Source organism: Myxocyprinus asiaticus, chromosome 20, assembly GCF_019703515.2.
Source record: "Myxocyprinus asiaticus isolate MX2 ecotype Aquarium Trade chromosome 20, UBuf_Myxa_2, whole genome shotgun sequence".
In the NCBI taxonomy this organism is placed as follows: Eukaryota; Metazoa; Chordata; class Actinopteri; order Cypriniformes; family Catostomidae; genus Myxocyprinus; species Myxocyprinus asiaticus.
This window is the reverse complement of record NC_059363.1, coordinates 22,488,935-22,504,748: the sequence shown is the minus strand read 5'-3', so window position 1 is coordinate 22,504,748 and position 15,814 is coordinate 22,488,935. Positions and strand designations below refer to the sequence as shown.

At 38.3% G+C, this 15,814-nt stretch overlaps 1 protein-coding gene across 1 annotated transcript in view; it reads right to left on the bottom strand.

Annotated features, from left to right (window-relative positions):
- Window positions 1-14,546, bottom strand: part of LOC127411418 (serine/threonine-protein kinase D1-like) — a 79,564-nt gene extending 65,018 nt beyond the window's left edge. Inside the window, exon 1 of the mRNA XM_051646962.1 lies at window positions 14,008-14,546. Within this exon, the coding sequence (XP_051502922.1) occupies window positions 14,008-14,172 (165 nt within the window). The 5' untranslated portion in view covers window positions 14,173-14,546. The remainder of the gene's footprint in view (window positions 1-14,007) is intronic.
- Window positions 14,547-15,814: the final 1,268 nt, after the last annotated feature.

Below are 15,814 nucleotides of genomic sequence, written 5' to 3'. Positions count from 1 at the left end.
ATGTGCCAAAAAGAATCAGAGAATATCCTGCCATCTATACAAATAACCCCGCTAATCTTAGAGATAGTAAAGGCCTTTATGTTCCAGTTCAGAGCTATACATAAAACTCTCACTCACATTCATTTAAATATGCTTAATCTTGTGGAGGATCATCTGCGTAAGCGACACTATAAGACAAGACTGCACACTGTATCTAATTACAACTCCCTTTTAGTACTGCTAAGATTCTCGTTGTCACCTTAATAGCTGTATGTTCACACTTTATTAGTGAGTATTTTACAGCTCTCTTTCTCAGTGCCGGCATGCCCACTAACTAACCCTTGGCAAAGTGCACTCGGCTGGAGGCAGCGTAAGTTCTGTTGGGCTTTGAGGTGCTACAGCAGATCATTAAAATAACATGACAGGCTTAGCAGGTGGTAGCCCTCTAAACTGACTTGATAATTTCGATATTTTGCCTAAGATAAGGTGAACTGGACTCCCTCGCACAGCATGCAGTGCAACAATCACGAAACAATGTGTAAGCAATGCTTTTGTGTGCCTCTGTATTCGCTGTACCGCTTTCAGTTGTTTAATACAAGATTAAAGAACACAGAAATATTTACAATTCATTAGCCTGTTAAAGAGTGACTTCAAGGTGTTTATTTTGTGGTTGGTTTATTAAATATGCATGTTTAGTTTCACAAAGGGATTTAACAACTAATAACTTAATTATTAGTTAATAACTTGATTATGTCAAAGACTGTTTAGTCTGTATGTATCAGTGAGACAAAGTGCTACAAGTGATAAATTCTTTATCATGAAGCGGATAGTTCTGACCCTAAATTCTGATTGGATGAGCTGTGTTTGAATTCATTGTAAAACTTTTCTTTCTCTATTAATGCATTGCTTGGAAACTGTAAACAGTTTACAGTTCGGGTAATTAACTATATTGCTTAACAGAAGAATTGTTTAATTCGATAATAATTATTAATATTAATATTAATACATGTAATTGTCTTTAATCCTATTGCACATTGTGAGACACTTGATCTGTAAAATATTGGATGATATTTTGTGGTTCAAATTCAATGACTCCTGAATGACACAAATGAAGTCGACTAGAATTGTCCTTTGGTAAACTGGACATCTACTGTGTTTACTCATGCACGTGCACAAAAGGCATTTTCATGGAAAGCTATGGTTTGTACCTGGAGAGACCTTGGCAAAGTTTTCCTGAGAAGATAACTGCGTGAACACTAATGAAAATGATGTAACCTCCCAGCAAATGGCATTGACATTGAAACAAACACTACATATTTTTAGCCATTTCAATTACTGCAACATGCAGTGTTTACTTCATTACCGAAAGCAATTAACAAGCTTCTTTGTTAACTTTCCCAGTCCTATTTCCACACTGAGTCCATTTCTCAAGCCCCATTATGCCTAGTTACTGACAAGCAACATCTCCCATTAGACATGTTTGCATCGATTCAAGTGTGTTTAGCTTCTCCTGTCGCACTACCGGAAGTGCGCTGTCTCAGCTGCGTGGGAGGCGTGGGTTCTCATCCTGTGTTGAAAACAGGAAGTAATTGTGTTCGCATAAATGGTAAAGAGCACGATTCTGAGGTTACATTTTCCCTCGAAGACAACATTTTTTCTTCACTGGAGGTTTGATTTAGAGTTGGGGTTTGGCCATTTTACCCAGAAACTGGAGTTCACACGTGCCCTTCCATTCAAAAACACTTCCCAATTCAGCCACTGGGGGCAGTGTTTCAAATTTCGGGAAGCACAGGAGTTCAGCTAAAAAAAATACATAAAAATAAAAGTCAACCCACTGTTTCCAAATTCATTGTGAGATCATAAATTTGCACAATTCACATTTAGCCACCTTGCAAGCTGATTGGATGATATACCATAGGGTGCTTAGTGGTGCCGTTTCAAAGCTTCTATATCTTCATAGACTTTCATTCATCAAAAATTTTCAACAATGTGTGATTGTTGTAATATTGAGATGAATGAAAGTCTATGAAGCTGTAGTCCTCAAAAGAAGACAGACACGTGCACAAACACGCATGCACACCATCATGTCTCTCATGATAATGAAAGCAGCTCTTTGAATACTCTCCAGAACAGCTGCTCGACAATGGACTATGTGCAGCTCTCATTTCTTACCCCAGTGTGGGAGTGTCTGTGTATGTGTGTGTGTGTGTGTGTGTGTGTGTGTGTTTGTGTGTGTGTGTGTGTGTGTGTGTGTGAGTGCGTGACCCCACCACACATGGCTCTCGTCATCATAATAGCACTCAGATAAGTACTTCACAGGCAATCATAATCAGTTGCCAAGTAACTAGAAAGACTCAAACAGAAAGACCAGTACTGGGGAGATGACCATATAAGCTAATATCAATAATTCACATATAATATCTTGGCCAGTGTGAATGTATAATTGTGTTAAAATCTACATCTTTCAGAGTACTGTACAAATTAGGGCCCACTTCATCTTAACACCATGAATACAGCTGTCTTTTATGTTAGTTTACAGGGAGACTCCATTGTAAACCAAGCAAAAGCAAACCTGTGTCATTAAGCCCAGCTCTACAACAACGAGAATCATTATTAACTTGTTTCAAACCTGTGATGGATGATTTAGGCTGACAGGCAATCACTCGTCAAGCTCCAGTAGCTGTTCCACACAGCCATCATCAGCTATGCTCATCTGACAGTCATGTCTATATATGCTATGGACTGAGCAATGGATTGGTTAGCACTTAGCATGAAGACTGGCGGTAGCCCCGCTGATTAATATGAACACTTTGAGGAGCGGTAATGCAAAAAGGTGCAAACTTCAAAACAAAGGCGCTATCACTTTAATTAAGCCTGATAATCTAGAGCTCTAATGGATTCACAGTCTATTAGGCAGCCCCTTGATAGCACTAAGGACTTTTGTCAATGTGAGAAATAAGATGTGGTAAAGAGAGTTTTCTTTTCTTTTTTCACCTTTTAAGATCAGGTCAAAATGTTGTCCTTTTGTTGCTGGTTTTGTTTTATGTGTCTTACAGTAAACTTGTGGATTGATTAAGTCGTCTGTTGAAATATACAATGCATTTGCTTTCGACATGTGTCAAGGTCTGTCTCTGGGATCTTAATACAGTTCATCTTAGAATTATATATTTAATAATTCATATGAAATAGCTGAGAAATTCATCCCTCACTGCAATGAAAGTGATGGTTGACTGAGATTAACATACTGCCTAAAGCCTGTTCACACCACCAGCATCGTGCGACAAAACGACACGATCCCATTCATCTTCAATGAGAGCAGAGCGACTTCCGGTGAGACAATCTGCAGTGACCATTGGCGACGGAGTTCACTGTGTCGAGTGACAACACAAAGTTGAGAAAATTTCAACTTTATGCAAATGACGAGCAACATTTGCGAGAGACTACCAATGAGAGTCATTCATAATATTTGATTCAGAAGCATCAGTGCATGTTTTCATGTATTGAAGACATTCTTGAATCTATCCCTTACTCGAGTAGGCTAATACTAGGGTCTCTGTAACCACTTTCTCCAAATTGAGAAACCTGCTTACATCAAAAAAATTCCTGTTCTGCCATAAAAAGTCCAAATAAGCACTTCTTCAAATATAAATACCGACAGACTAATAATCATCACACTGGCCTGTTAGAGAACTGTGAACTCTTTATTATGACCACCACACCTTTAACAAGTGAGTCCTGAGTGAGCTTGGTCCTTGATCCTTGAGGCTGAAGAGACATTTGATGTCCTCCTCTGCTGTATTTCAGCCAGTACTCTCTGGCTCAGACCTTAACTTATCAAACCACAGTAGCAACGCAAAGTGGCAAAATGCATTGCCAACCTAAGGGTAGGAACAGCTACAGGCCATTTTAAAGACCCCATCAAAATGCTTCATTTGAAGTTTTCTTTCATGTATTGACATTGACAAAAAACAAAACAAAAACAAAAAACAGGAAGTTTGGGCGGGACATATCGAAGGGATTGTCAGTTTTTTTGAAAACAGAAAAATAGGCTTTAGGTCATCCAAGCTATGAACTGTTTTTTTTTTTTTGCTACTTGCTAGTTGGTTGTAGGTAGCATTATGTGGGATATTCTCATTCTACAGAGCATATTATTGGGGGCGAATGTGTAGTGCAAGATGAGCCATCATTATTTTAGTCAATTCTATTTTCCCATTAGAGAAAGACTGTAATTTTAAAATGTGTATATCCAGCAAACTCTTATGACAGGACGTAGCTGGAAGCATTTTTTTGCCTGCACCACTAAAATGTTGTCCTTGGTCTGTATATTAAAGGAATAGTTCACCAAATGAAAATTCTCTCATTTATTCACTTTCAGGTCATCCCAGATGTGTATGACTTTCTTTCTTCTGCTGAATACAAACAAAGATTTTTAGAAGAAAATCTCAGTTCTGTAGGTCCATGCAATGCAAGTGAATGGTGACCAGAACTTTGAAACTCCAAAAAGCATGTAAAGGCAGCTTAAAAGAAATTCATATGACTCCAGTGGTTAAATCCATGTCTTCAAAAGCGATATAATAGTTGTGAGTGAGAAACAGATCAATATTTAATTCCTTTTTTACTATAAATCTCCACTTTCACATTCTTCTTTTGTTTTGTTTTTTCGTATTCTTCATGCACATTGCCAACTAATGGTCGGAGCTGGTCAAAGGTGGAGATTTATAGTAAAAAAGGAATTAAATATTGATCTGTTTCTCTGTGCTTTTTGGTGCTTTAAAGTTCTGGCCACCATTCAATTGCATTGTATGGACCTACAGAGCTGAAATGTTCTAAAAATCTTTGTTTGTGTTCTGCAGAAGAAAGAAAGTCATACACATCTGGGATGGCAAAAGGGTGAGTAAATGATGAGAATTTTCATTTTTGGTTGAACTATACCTTTAAATGTCACACTGGGCCATATTCAACTCATTTCTGACCATTCCATTGCTTTACCAACACTAAATTGTAATATTACATTATTTTAAAATTATGCAATCATTAACACATTTTTTTATTTATTAATTGCTTATCTGCAAATTGTTTTGTTTGCCGTGGGACACAAAGAGAGTTTCACAATGTCTGAATTGCAGCTCAACAAATGAGAATAGCACCATAAAAATGATAAAATAACATCAAATATAATCCATGCTATTTCTGCGCTGTATTCCAGATCTTCCAATGCTGTGATCGTTTTGTGTGAAGAACAGATCCAACTTTCAGTGTTTCAGCATTCCCAACCACTGTAACTGTTATATCCTGAGCAGCGCTCATTTAGACATTCAAAATTGGTGCCTCAACAAGGGTTACAACAGTTTTTACATCAGTGAGGTCAAATGCCATTGGTTTTCGTGTGTCATGTGACCGATTGCGACATTCTAATGTTTGGATGTATATTTTTGAACAAGATGTGACTGCTTTCACGGACAGGAAGAAACCTTCAGTTTCACTCTGTTCCTCACACGGATCTTTTGTGTGCTGTGGAAGATTTTGAATGCAACATGAATCATTAGGAATACTTTTATAGTGCATTAATGTAATTTGTTGGAATAAATTTTCATGACTACTTGTATTTGCTTGCTATGTTTGTTTTGTTGTTGGTTGGTTATATTGTTGTTACTGTACATTATTGGTTTTGGTGTTGGGGAAGGGGGTTACGTGTTCAAATATATATATATATATATATATATATATATATATATATATATATATATATATATATACACACAACAGTTAGTTCCGGTCCTCGAATCTGATTGGACGAGAGACATTCCATGAATACTGATGGTCTCACACCATCAGCAATTCCAGTTGCTTCACTGTGTGTATCGCTCCACTTGTGTTCGTGCTGTTCTTTTTTTTTTTCTCCCAATTTGGAATGCCCAGTTCCCAATGTGCTTTTTAAATCCTCGTGGTCGCGTAGTGATTCGCCTCAGTGCGGGTGGCGGAGGACGAATCCCAGTTGCCTCCGCATCTGAGACCATGTCAACCCGCGCATCTTATCACATGGCTTGTTGAGCGCGTTGCCACGGAGACATAGTGCATGTGGAGACTTCACGCCATCCACAGCGGCAACCACGCTCAACTCACCACGCGCCCCACCGAGAACGAACCACATTATAGCGACCACGAGGAGGTTACCCCATGTGACTCTACCCTCCCTAGCAACCGGGCCAATTTGGTTGCTTAGGAGACCTGGCTGGAGTCACTCAGCACACCCTGGGATTCGAACTAGCAAACTCCAGGGGTGGTAGCCAGCGTATGTGTTCGTGCTGTTCTAAACTAAAGTGTAAGAGTAGTGCAAATGTGTTAAGAGCCATCTGTCTCTTTACATTTAATTTTGTGACATTACATGTTTTAGCCAGCAGGTGGAGGAAAAAGACCATATTTGTGTGTAATATGAGCCAGTTGGTGACATGAAGTGAGTCAGTGTCACTCAGTGTTTACATTCAACAACGCTCCATGAACACTCATGTTACGTCTACTAAAGCTAGGAAATAGCTTTAAACAGCTTTAAACTAACAACTTCAGCATTAAGGCTCATCACAGCTAAGAGAAACAAAAGACTGATTAATTATCCAAACCCAAGGTGCTTATCTCTTACCGGAGTTTCCACATTGGAGAGGAAAAAATGGCGGAGGACATTGCGGTTTCTATAGTGAAAGACTCTTGCGCACCAGCTACCACGAATTAAAGAGGAATACCCCTGTAAGAAAGTAGTTCCATGCACAAATGCGTTTTTTTGTGACCGTACTCAGTTTTTCCTAATTTTTTTAAATGTACTTGTTCATTGAACTGTTGTATATAAGCAATATTATCAGCAGTAAACAGCACTGCTGTGATTACCTACGGCACTCGGCCTGCGGCCGAATCACAGCAGCGCTGATGTAGGGCCATATCACACTCTTGCTCTTGTGATATTGCTTATATATTATAGTGTAATTTTAAAAAATGATTATCACTACATTTACCTGCCTGTTCCATGTTTTATTGTTTATAAATGGTTAGGTATAGGGATGGGGCTGGGTTAGGGATCTAAAATGTCGATGTGGAAATATGATGTCACAAAAGTCATATTTATAAGTATATGTCATGTGTATTCTGTTGATTCATGTCTTTTATTTTGAAATTCTAGTTCCTGTTTCATGTCATGTGTTCCTGTTTCCCTTGTCATGTGATTTCTGTTTTCCCTCCATGTTCATGTGTCATGTTTTCATTGGTTTATTGTTTAATTAGCTTGTTATGAGTTCTGTTTGTTCATTGGTTTATGTTCTCCCATGTCTTGTATGTAAGCCCTCATGTTTTCATTGTCTAGTGGTCAAGTATTGGATGTGAATGTTGTTTTGTTGTCAAGTCAAGTCAAGTCAAGTCAAGTCAAGTCAAGTCAAGTCAAGTCAAGTCAAGTCAAGTCAAGTTTATGTCAAGTTCATGTTTTTGTTAAATCACGTCTGTAGTTAGGGTTACTGGTTATCACGTTTATAAATAAACTGCACTTGGGTTCTTCATCTTCACGTCTTCGTCATTGCCATCATTGTCAGCAGCCAACAACGTTACAGAATACTTGACCCCCCATGAACCCAGCAGTTTTCGTCAGGGCAATCGTCCCCTGGAGGAGTATGTTGAGGACTTCTGCGGTCTAGCCTGCCAGGTGGACTTTAATGAGGTTGCCCTCAAAGACTGTTTCAGGTTTGGATTGAATGAGTCCATTTCTTTTTTGATGCCTGGCAGTCGCAGTTCCCTCAGCCTGGTTCAATATATCGACCTCGCCCTACGGATCATTGGTTCCACGTTCACTGTGGGGGAGGCGGATGCTGAGCCAGAGTTCCACATCATGGCCACCGCCGAGCCAGAGTTCCATGTCATGGCCGCCGCCGAGCCAGAGTTCCACGTCACAGCAACGCCTCAGCCTGCTCCATGCCACGTCACAGCAACGCCTCAGCCTGCTCCATGCCACGTCACAGCAACGCCTCAGCCTGATCCATGCCACATCACCGCAACGCCTCAGCCTGCTCCATGCCATGTCACAGCCACATCTGAGCAGTGGGACCTGGAGATGGTTCCCACCCTTATACCCACCCTTAGTTCTCCTGAGCAGGCAAGGGGAACTTTCGGCCCTCCGATCCCGCCTGGACCCTCCAAGCCCTGGACTTCGCCTTGGCCTGTCGGTCCCTCGACATTGCCTCAGCTCGGCATTCCCTCGGCTCCACTACAGTCCTTCAGCCTGTCGGCTGTGCCGGGGTCCCTCGTCCCTCCGGCTCCTCCTTGGTCTGTCGGTCACCTGGCTCCGCTTTGGCTCTCCGATCCTCTGGCTGCGCCTCGTCCCTCCGATCTGACAGCTTCACCGGGGACCTCCTTCCCTACGGCTCCACCTTGGTCCTCAGTCCCACCGGCTCCACCTCAGTCTTCCGATCCCTCAGCTCCGCCTTGCTCCTCCAAGCCTCCAGCACCGCCTTGGTCCTCCCTGCCATCAGCTCCACCCTGGCCCTTCGAGTCTTCGGCTACTCTCCGGGCACCACGTTCCCTGGCTCCGCCCCTCAAGCCTCTCACGGCTCCACCTTCCATGGCTCCGCCCATCGAGCCTCTCATGGCTTCACCCCCCACGGACTTTGCCCTGGTCCCATGCCCCTCGCCCTTTCTTGCCACGCCACGCCCCACGCCTCAAGACACCCCCCCCCCCCCCCGCATCTCCCTAAAAACTTTGAATTTATGTCATGTTTTACGTGTTTTGTTTGTGTTGGGGTGTCGGGAGCCACCCTTAGTGGGGGGGATATGTCATGTGTATTCTTGTCTTTTATTTTGAAATTCTAGTTCCTATTTCATGTCATGTGTTCCTGTTTCCCTTGTCATGTGATTTCTGTTTTCCCTCCATGTTCATGTGTCATGTTTTCATTGGTTTATTGTTTAATTAGCTTGTTATGAGTTCTGTTTGTTCATTGGTTTATGTTCTCCCATGTCTTGTATTTAAGCCCTCATGTTTTCATTGTCTAGTGGTCAAGTATTGGATGTGAATGTTGTTTTGTTGTCAAGCCAAGCCATAGTCAAGTCTAGTTTATGTCAAGTTCATGTTTTTGTTAAATCACGTTTGTAGTTAGGGTTACTGGTTATCACGTTTATAAATAAACTGCACTTGGGTTCTTCATCTTCACGTCTTCGTCATTGCCATCATTGTCAGCAGCCAACAACGTTACAGTATAATAAAACATGTTGTAGATAAACATGCATGATAAATCTGTAGATTGCCAAGCCTGTGACAAACTGAGGAGAAGATGGCATGATAATGACATTTTGATGATGCAGACAAAAAGTTCCAACAGGGATGTCTTCCTCATGAGACTGACCTGGTATATTTGCAAAAGGTTAATGTTGGCAAAGTACTCTAGCATTCCAATGGCTTCAAAGCTAATTGACATGGACTAAAAGCCATAAATTTGCTAACATACAATTGATTTCATAGGGTATTTAACTGCCCATGCTTTAGTGTTGCTTTCTAAAGCTGCCAAATAAGATGAAGCCTGCTTGCAGTTAGATGGGGAATTCGAAAGTTGACACAAAACTGAACAAGTTCTATTGTTAGTAGTATATTCATTAATTTGTTCTCAAACGGTTGTTGTCACACATCAAATTTGCCCTACCCCGCTGAGATTTAACAATAAAGTGGAAATGAAAGGAAGTGTAATGTAACCTCAAGTGACATCTCTGGGTCGTCCACATTTTATGTTGCATGTTTTTTTTGTTTTTTTTTCCATCTATTTTGTCTACAGTGTGTGTATAGCATCTTTGAATACCTGTCCAACAACACCACTAACACATTCCAGCACATGCAACCAAACAATATAAGCAGAGCATTGTTTGAAACTGTCTGCACAGTAATGTCATGTCACCTTCATCTCATATACACTTATTCAACTTTTCACATCTGACTATTTAAAGTGATAAATGCTCTCAGTGCTTATGCTCAAGAGAGCCACTCTATCTGAGAACATGTATACAAGGCGCTGAAGGTGCTCAGATTTGATCTGTTGTTCTCGTTCTCATTTTTTCCTTCTAAATTTATTTAAACACATACTTCTATTTTACAAAACACATACTGACAACCTCATGCCTATATAAAAGGTGTTTCTGGTTAAGCATCACATGAAATACTGCTTTGTATTTTAACACCTATATCTCTTAAAACATTACAGAGTGCAACCTCTGCACTTTGTGTCACTTTGTGTAAACTAGGAAGCTGCAAAGGAAAGAATTGGAAAGGGAGAAAAAAACATATGATAATGGTGGGAAATGATTTTGTTGTCAACACCTCGTGGCTCGTCACAAACTTTGTAAGGTACACATGTAATATTTATGGAAAATAACTACTATCATTCTGGTGATGTGTCACAGCACAGGTGCTTACAAAACAAAAACTGCATTTGGCAAAAATATATTTATAACCATGTGCGGATGTCATCTTATGTGCATTTTAAAGGGTGATGACAGTGTGTCTGTTGTGTTATCACGGAATTTGAATCTTCAAAGAACTTGTTAAACTTGTAAGACTTTATTACGTACTTGTGACACATGCTCACTTATTGCATTAGAGGTAGATATGGAAAGGTAGTCATGTACACTGTAAAAAAGTTGTAACATGCAATTGTTAGTATAAGGATCTATTTCTACTTGATTTAATCATAAAATGACTTTTGTTGGTGTAATCTAATGTAGTTAAGTTGATTTAGCCATGTAGAATTATAATTTTGATTTGAATAAAATCAATTAACAAGGTGATTTTTTTTTTACCTAAAGCAATATGATTAGATTACTGTATGCAGTGTTTCCCATTAATTACCTAGACTGTGTACACTTTAATAAGTATATAACAATATACATTATAATAATATTAATACTATAACATTAATAAATTACACACAATGAAAACATATTATCTATCTTTAATATGCATATCTGTTTTGAATATACAACATAACTGATTTAGCAGCAAGGTTCTCTCATTTTCAATGCATTTTGTCAATATTAAACAGCCATTTTTAATGCAACTGGTGAGAATTAACTTGTACTCTCAAAGAGATGATATACCCAAAAATGAAAATTGGGTAACACTTTACAAAAATGTTCCATTTGTTAACGTTAGTTAAATACACCAGTTAACATGAACTAAAAATAAACACCACTTTTATATAATTTATTAATCTTGGTTAATGTTAATTCCAACATACAGTATATTAATACATTTTCATACATTAAAATAAAAAGTTGTACATGTTAACATTAGTTCATGCACTATGAACTAACAATGACCAATTGTATATATATATATATATATATATATATTAGTAACAAACATTAAGATTGATAAATGCTGTAAAATATTGTTAATGAATGGAACCTAATTGTTAGTGTTACTAACAATTCTGTCATAATTACTCACCTTCATGTTGTTCTTAACCTGTCTGACTTTCTATCTTCTGTGGAACTCAAAAGGAGATGTTAGGGAGAATGTTAAGATGCTGTGACAGTGAACAGTGGCTGTGACTAACATTCTGCCAAAAATCTAATTTTATTTTCCTCAGAAGAGAGAAATTCACACAGGCTTGAGGGTGAGTAATGATTTACTGTGTTCTTAATCCCTGTTAGGTATAAATGATGACATTGGAGGCTTTTCTTTTCTTTTTTTTTCTTACATCCTGTCTTTTGTTTTTGTCTCCGGACAAGTAACTTTTTTACTCGGAGAAGTGAATGACAATGCTTAATGTCAAGCCCTACATATCTATACAACCAATGTGTTTATAATTAAATTACTGCTAGAGCACAAAATTGTTTACAAGAGTACAAAGTTCTTCATAGATCTAGCCTCTTAATTTTGCTCTCAAAGTGCACCAGATTGATGCATTAACTTTCAAATGTACCAAATTTTCTTACGGTGGGGGGGGGGCATGCCCCTAGATGGTCATAGGTCCACCCACCACAGTCTCACAAAATCCTGAGGAAACACTGCTATGTGAACATGTTTCTCCTAAACTTCTGTAGAGAACTCCATTTAAATTTTGATGGCATCTTGCATGGCTAAATGGTTGATCACTGGTAGAACATTCTGTCAAAACAGTAGAAGCCATCAAAAATCTTAAAAGATCTTATATCTTAAATTAAAAAGAAAAATAATTGTGGAAATGTTGATGCAGCTTTAAATATTCAGAATATTTTCTTACAAGTATTTTATTTTTAATTTGTGGTACCCAATATAATCCTTAATACCTTAAAGGAATAGTTAATCTAAAAATGAAAAGTCTCTCATCATTTACTCACTCTCATGCCATCCTAGATGTGTATGACGTTCTTTCTTCTGCAGAACACAAACAAAGATTTTTAGAAGTATATTTCAGCTCTGTAGATCCACTCAATGGAAGTGAATCATGACCAGAACTTTGGATCTCCAAAAAAACATATAAACGCAGCATAAAAGTAATCCATTTGACCACAGTGGTTTAATCCATGTCTTCTGAAGTGATCTGATCAGTGTTGAGTGGGAACAAAACAAAAATATAACTTCACTATAAATCTTGACATTCTACAGACAGTCTACTTGGCGATCATGATTGCAAGCTCGATTATACTTCCTAGCACCATCTAGCGCTTTGTGTCAAGCACTAGGTTTATAGTGAAAAAGGAGTTATATTTTGGGCTGTTCTCATCCAAAAACCGAAGTATCGCTTAAAAAGACATAGATTAAACCACTACAGTCATATGGATTACTTTTATGCTGCCTTTATCTGTTCTTTTGGAACTTCAGTGATTTGATTACCTACTATTCACTTGCATTGTATGGACCAAAATTGCTAAGATATTCATCTAAAAATCTTCATTTCTGTTCAGTACAAAAAAGAAAGCGATACACATCTGGGATGGCATGAGGATGATTAAATGAGAATTTTCATTTTGGGTGAAGTATTCCTTTAAAGGATGTATTTTAAAATGTCTGAATTTGTTTATTATTTGTATTATTATGCAAATCCTATACAATTAATCAATTTATTCAAACTGTTCTTAGGATGTCAATAATCAAAATTACATGTCGTTTATTATGATGTCTTCAATCAAGGCCACTTTAACCAACCATGTGACATTTTTTATCAAGTGGGGGTGCCAAATGATTCTGTGCTTGATAGCATGTGAACTTGTACTGTGATATGATATTCTTATTATGCATGATCCACTGGGTATTCTTTTGAAAAATACTGTTGAGTAAGAGAGACAGGCCTTCAGTAGACTAACTGTGCTAATGCTAATGTGTGCTGGTACAAGCCCTTCCTGGGTTCAATAAGTATCCAACGTCACCATGTGTCATCATCACTGTCAATGGAAAATACAATGCAGAACGCTTAATGCCAGTACACATCCAGTGTGTTTCTATTGCTTGAGGTTATTGAGTAAATTCATAGTCTTGACAATGATTCAGTTTTACTACAAATGAAATTAAATCATTATTTGCTCTCAATGCAAATGTCTCTTGAAAGTTTAAGGATCATTTCAGAATATTTCAAAGCCTAAATACTTTGTGATCACGTCAGCCAAACAGACTTTCTTGAGTCTATTGTTGGATAATCCGGTAAATGGAATATCCAACAATAGCATTAAACAAAACAGATAATGTTTGGGATTATATCAGTAATTTCATATACACCTATTTAAATAAATCTTCATGATAAAAGTTATAAACGGATATAAGGAACAGTTCATGCAAAAATGAAAAGTTTGTGTTCAATGGAAGAAAAAGTAATATGGGTTTGAATCAACATGAAGGTGACTGAATGATGACAGAATTTTAATTTTGGGGTGAGCTATCCCTTTAAGTGTTTCATCATCACCCTATTGATGAAGAAGTAATAAGTCAAACTTGCTCGTAACTCCGAATATTTACTTGTTGCATTATTTAAGATCATTACAACCACGGCGTTTGGATGGTAATGAATAAAACATGAGGAATATTGAAACTGTTACCTTTTGGTCCACGATGGAGCATGCCATCTCTCGGACCTGCGCCAGGCTGAACTCGCCGGAGTCCAGCAGGACGGGTTCCCGGCTTAACCCGATCTGGATTTGGAAGGAAATGCCTTGCGACCCCGGGATGGGGCTCGGCGGTCGGATCACCGGAGGCAGGCTCATATGAATCCCCTGGTGTTAACACAATCACACCGGTTGCGCAAACTGAGCCAAACTTCAGATCCCTAAAGACGCTAAGCGGGTTAACTGACGAAAAACGCGGATTGAAGGGGAAAAATACGAAAGCACAAAGAGGCACAGAAATGCAAAGAGTTATTAGGACATTGAGAGGCGATGATGGAGATACAGACGTCAGATATGTTTAATGTTGTGCTCTGATTAGACACCGCCTCCTGGTTGTTTTCTTCATCACCGAAGCACAGATGATGCCGCAATGGCGAACAGGGATGTGGATGTGAAACTTTCAATGCTATGGTTAAAGTGTATCCACTCTGAAACAAAGCTAAATTCATTATATTTATGGAATATTGTCCGTACCCTCACAAAAATGTACCATAATCTAAGTTTCTGCAGGAATACCATTATGTACAGTACCACTGCAAAACCATATGATACGTTGAAAGGAAATCTCCATCAAACAGTGTAAGGGGCCGTTCACACCGAATGCGTCCTTGAACTAAACCTAGCAATAGAAAACCTATACGTAGGCTACATTCGCGAACAGGCCCAGCTTCTGACAGCTACGCTAGGGTGGGTTGGGGGATATCATAGGTGGGCATTTGGGATGGGGGAGGGGTTACTCAGACTACTACTTTAATGTCTTTAATTGGCGTAATATGGCGTAATTGCCAAGATCATAAGACCCAATATAACTATATTTTACACTTTTTCCCCATATAAAAAAATATATTGAAATAAATAAACTGATAAACACTGTATATAATCATACGCACTTACATTATTTTAACCACTAATGGTTCGAAATATAACTAATATTAGCATTATATTCATTCATTTTCTGTTATAGCATCATTTTATGTAAAGCACTATACAAATAAATTTGACTCATAAAATTGAAGTAATGGAGGTAGTATACTACCTCAATTACTAAGAAACAAAATAAAGCAATACACTTTTAGATAAATTAGAATTGCAGCCTTAAAGCAAATTACAAATACAAATCAGAATCCCCACGTATGCAAGGATGGAGTGTAGAGAAATAGACAAATATCAAGGAGGAAAATAAGGATGGAGTGAAAGGAAATATATTAGATGGAGGAATCAATAACATATAAGATTAAGAACCTAAAATTTGACACAGATGGGAACTGCTTAAAGAAGTAATTATATAATATTAAATCATGACAATTCTTTCTGTTTGACAGAAATGTAATAAGCAATGATACTGCCCTACAAAGGCAAAATGCAAAATTAAGTTCTGACTGAAACAGGTCATTTATGATTTGTCCGGTGACAGACAAGTTTGTCTCATATGCTGAAATTCAGAGAAACCATTGTGTGAAAATGCACTATCAACAAAATCCACATCAAAATAATTCATTTTTCTCAGTTTCAGTGTTTGTTAATGAGTATGGCCTTTGCAGGGTAGCAAAGGGTATTGATATTTTTACCAGTGAAACTATATGTGTAAAGTAATTTAGGGAACACAGGAATTTGGATGGATGGATGGATGGATGGAAAGTAATGCCATCTAAGCACCAAGGTTATTTTGCCAAAAATAGAGTAGTTTAAAAATCAATGACAAACAATAAACAAAAAACTATTACAGCACTGTAAAAATTTT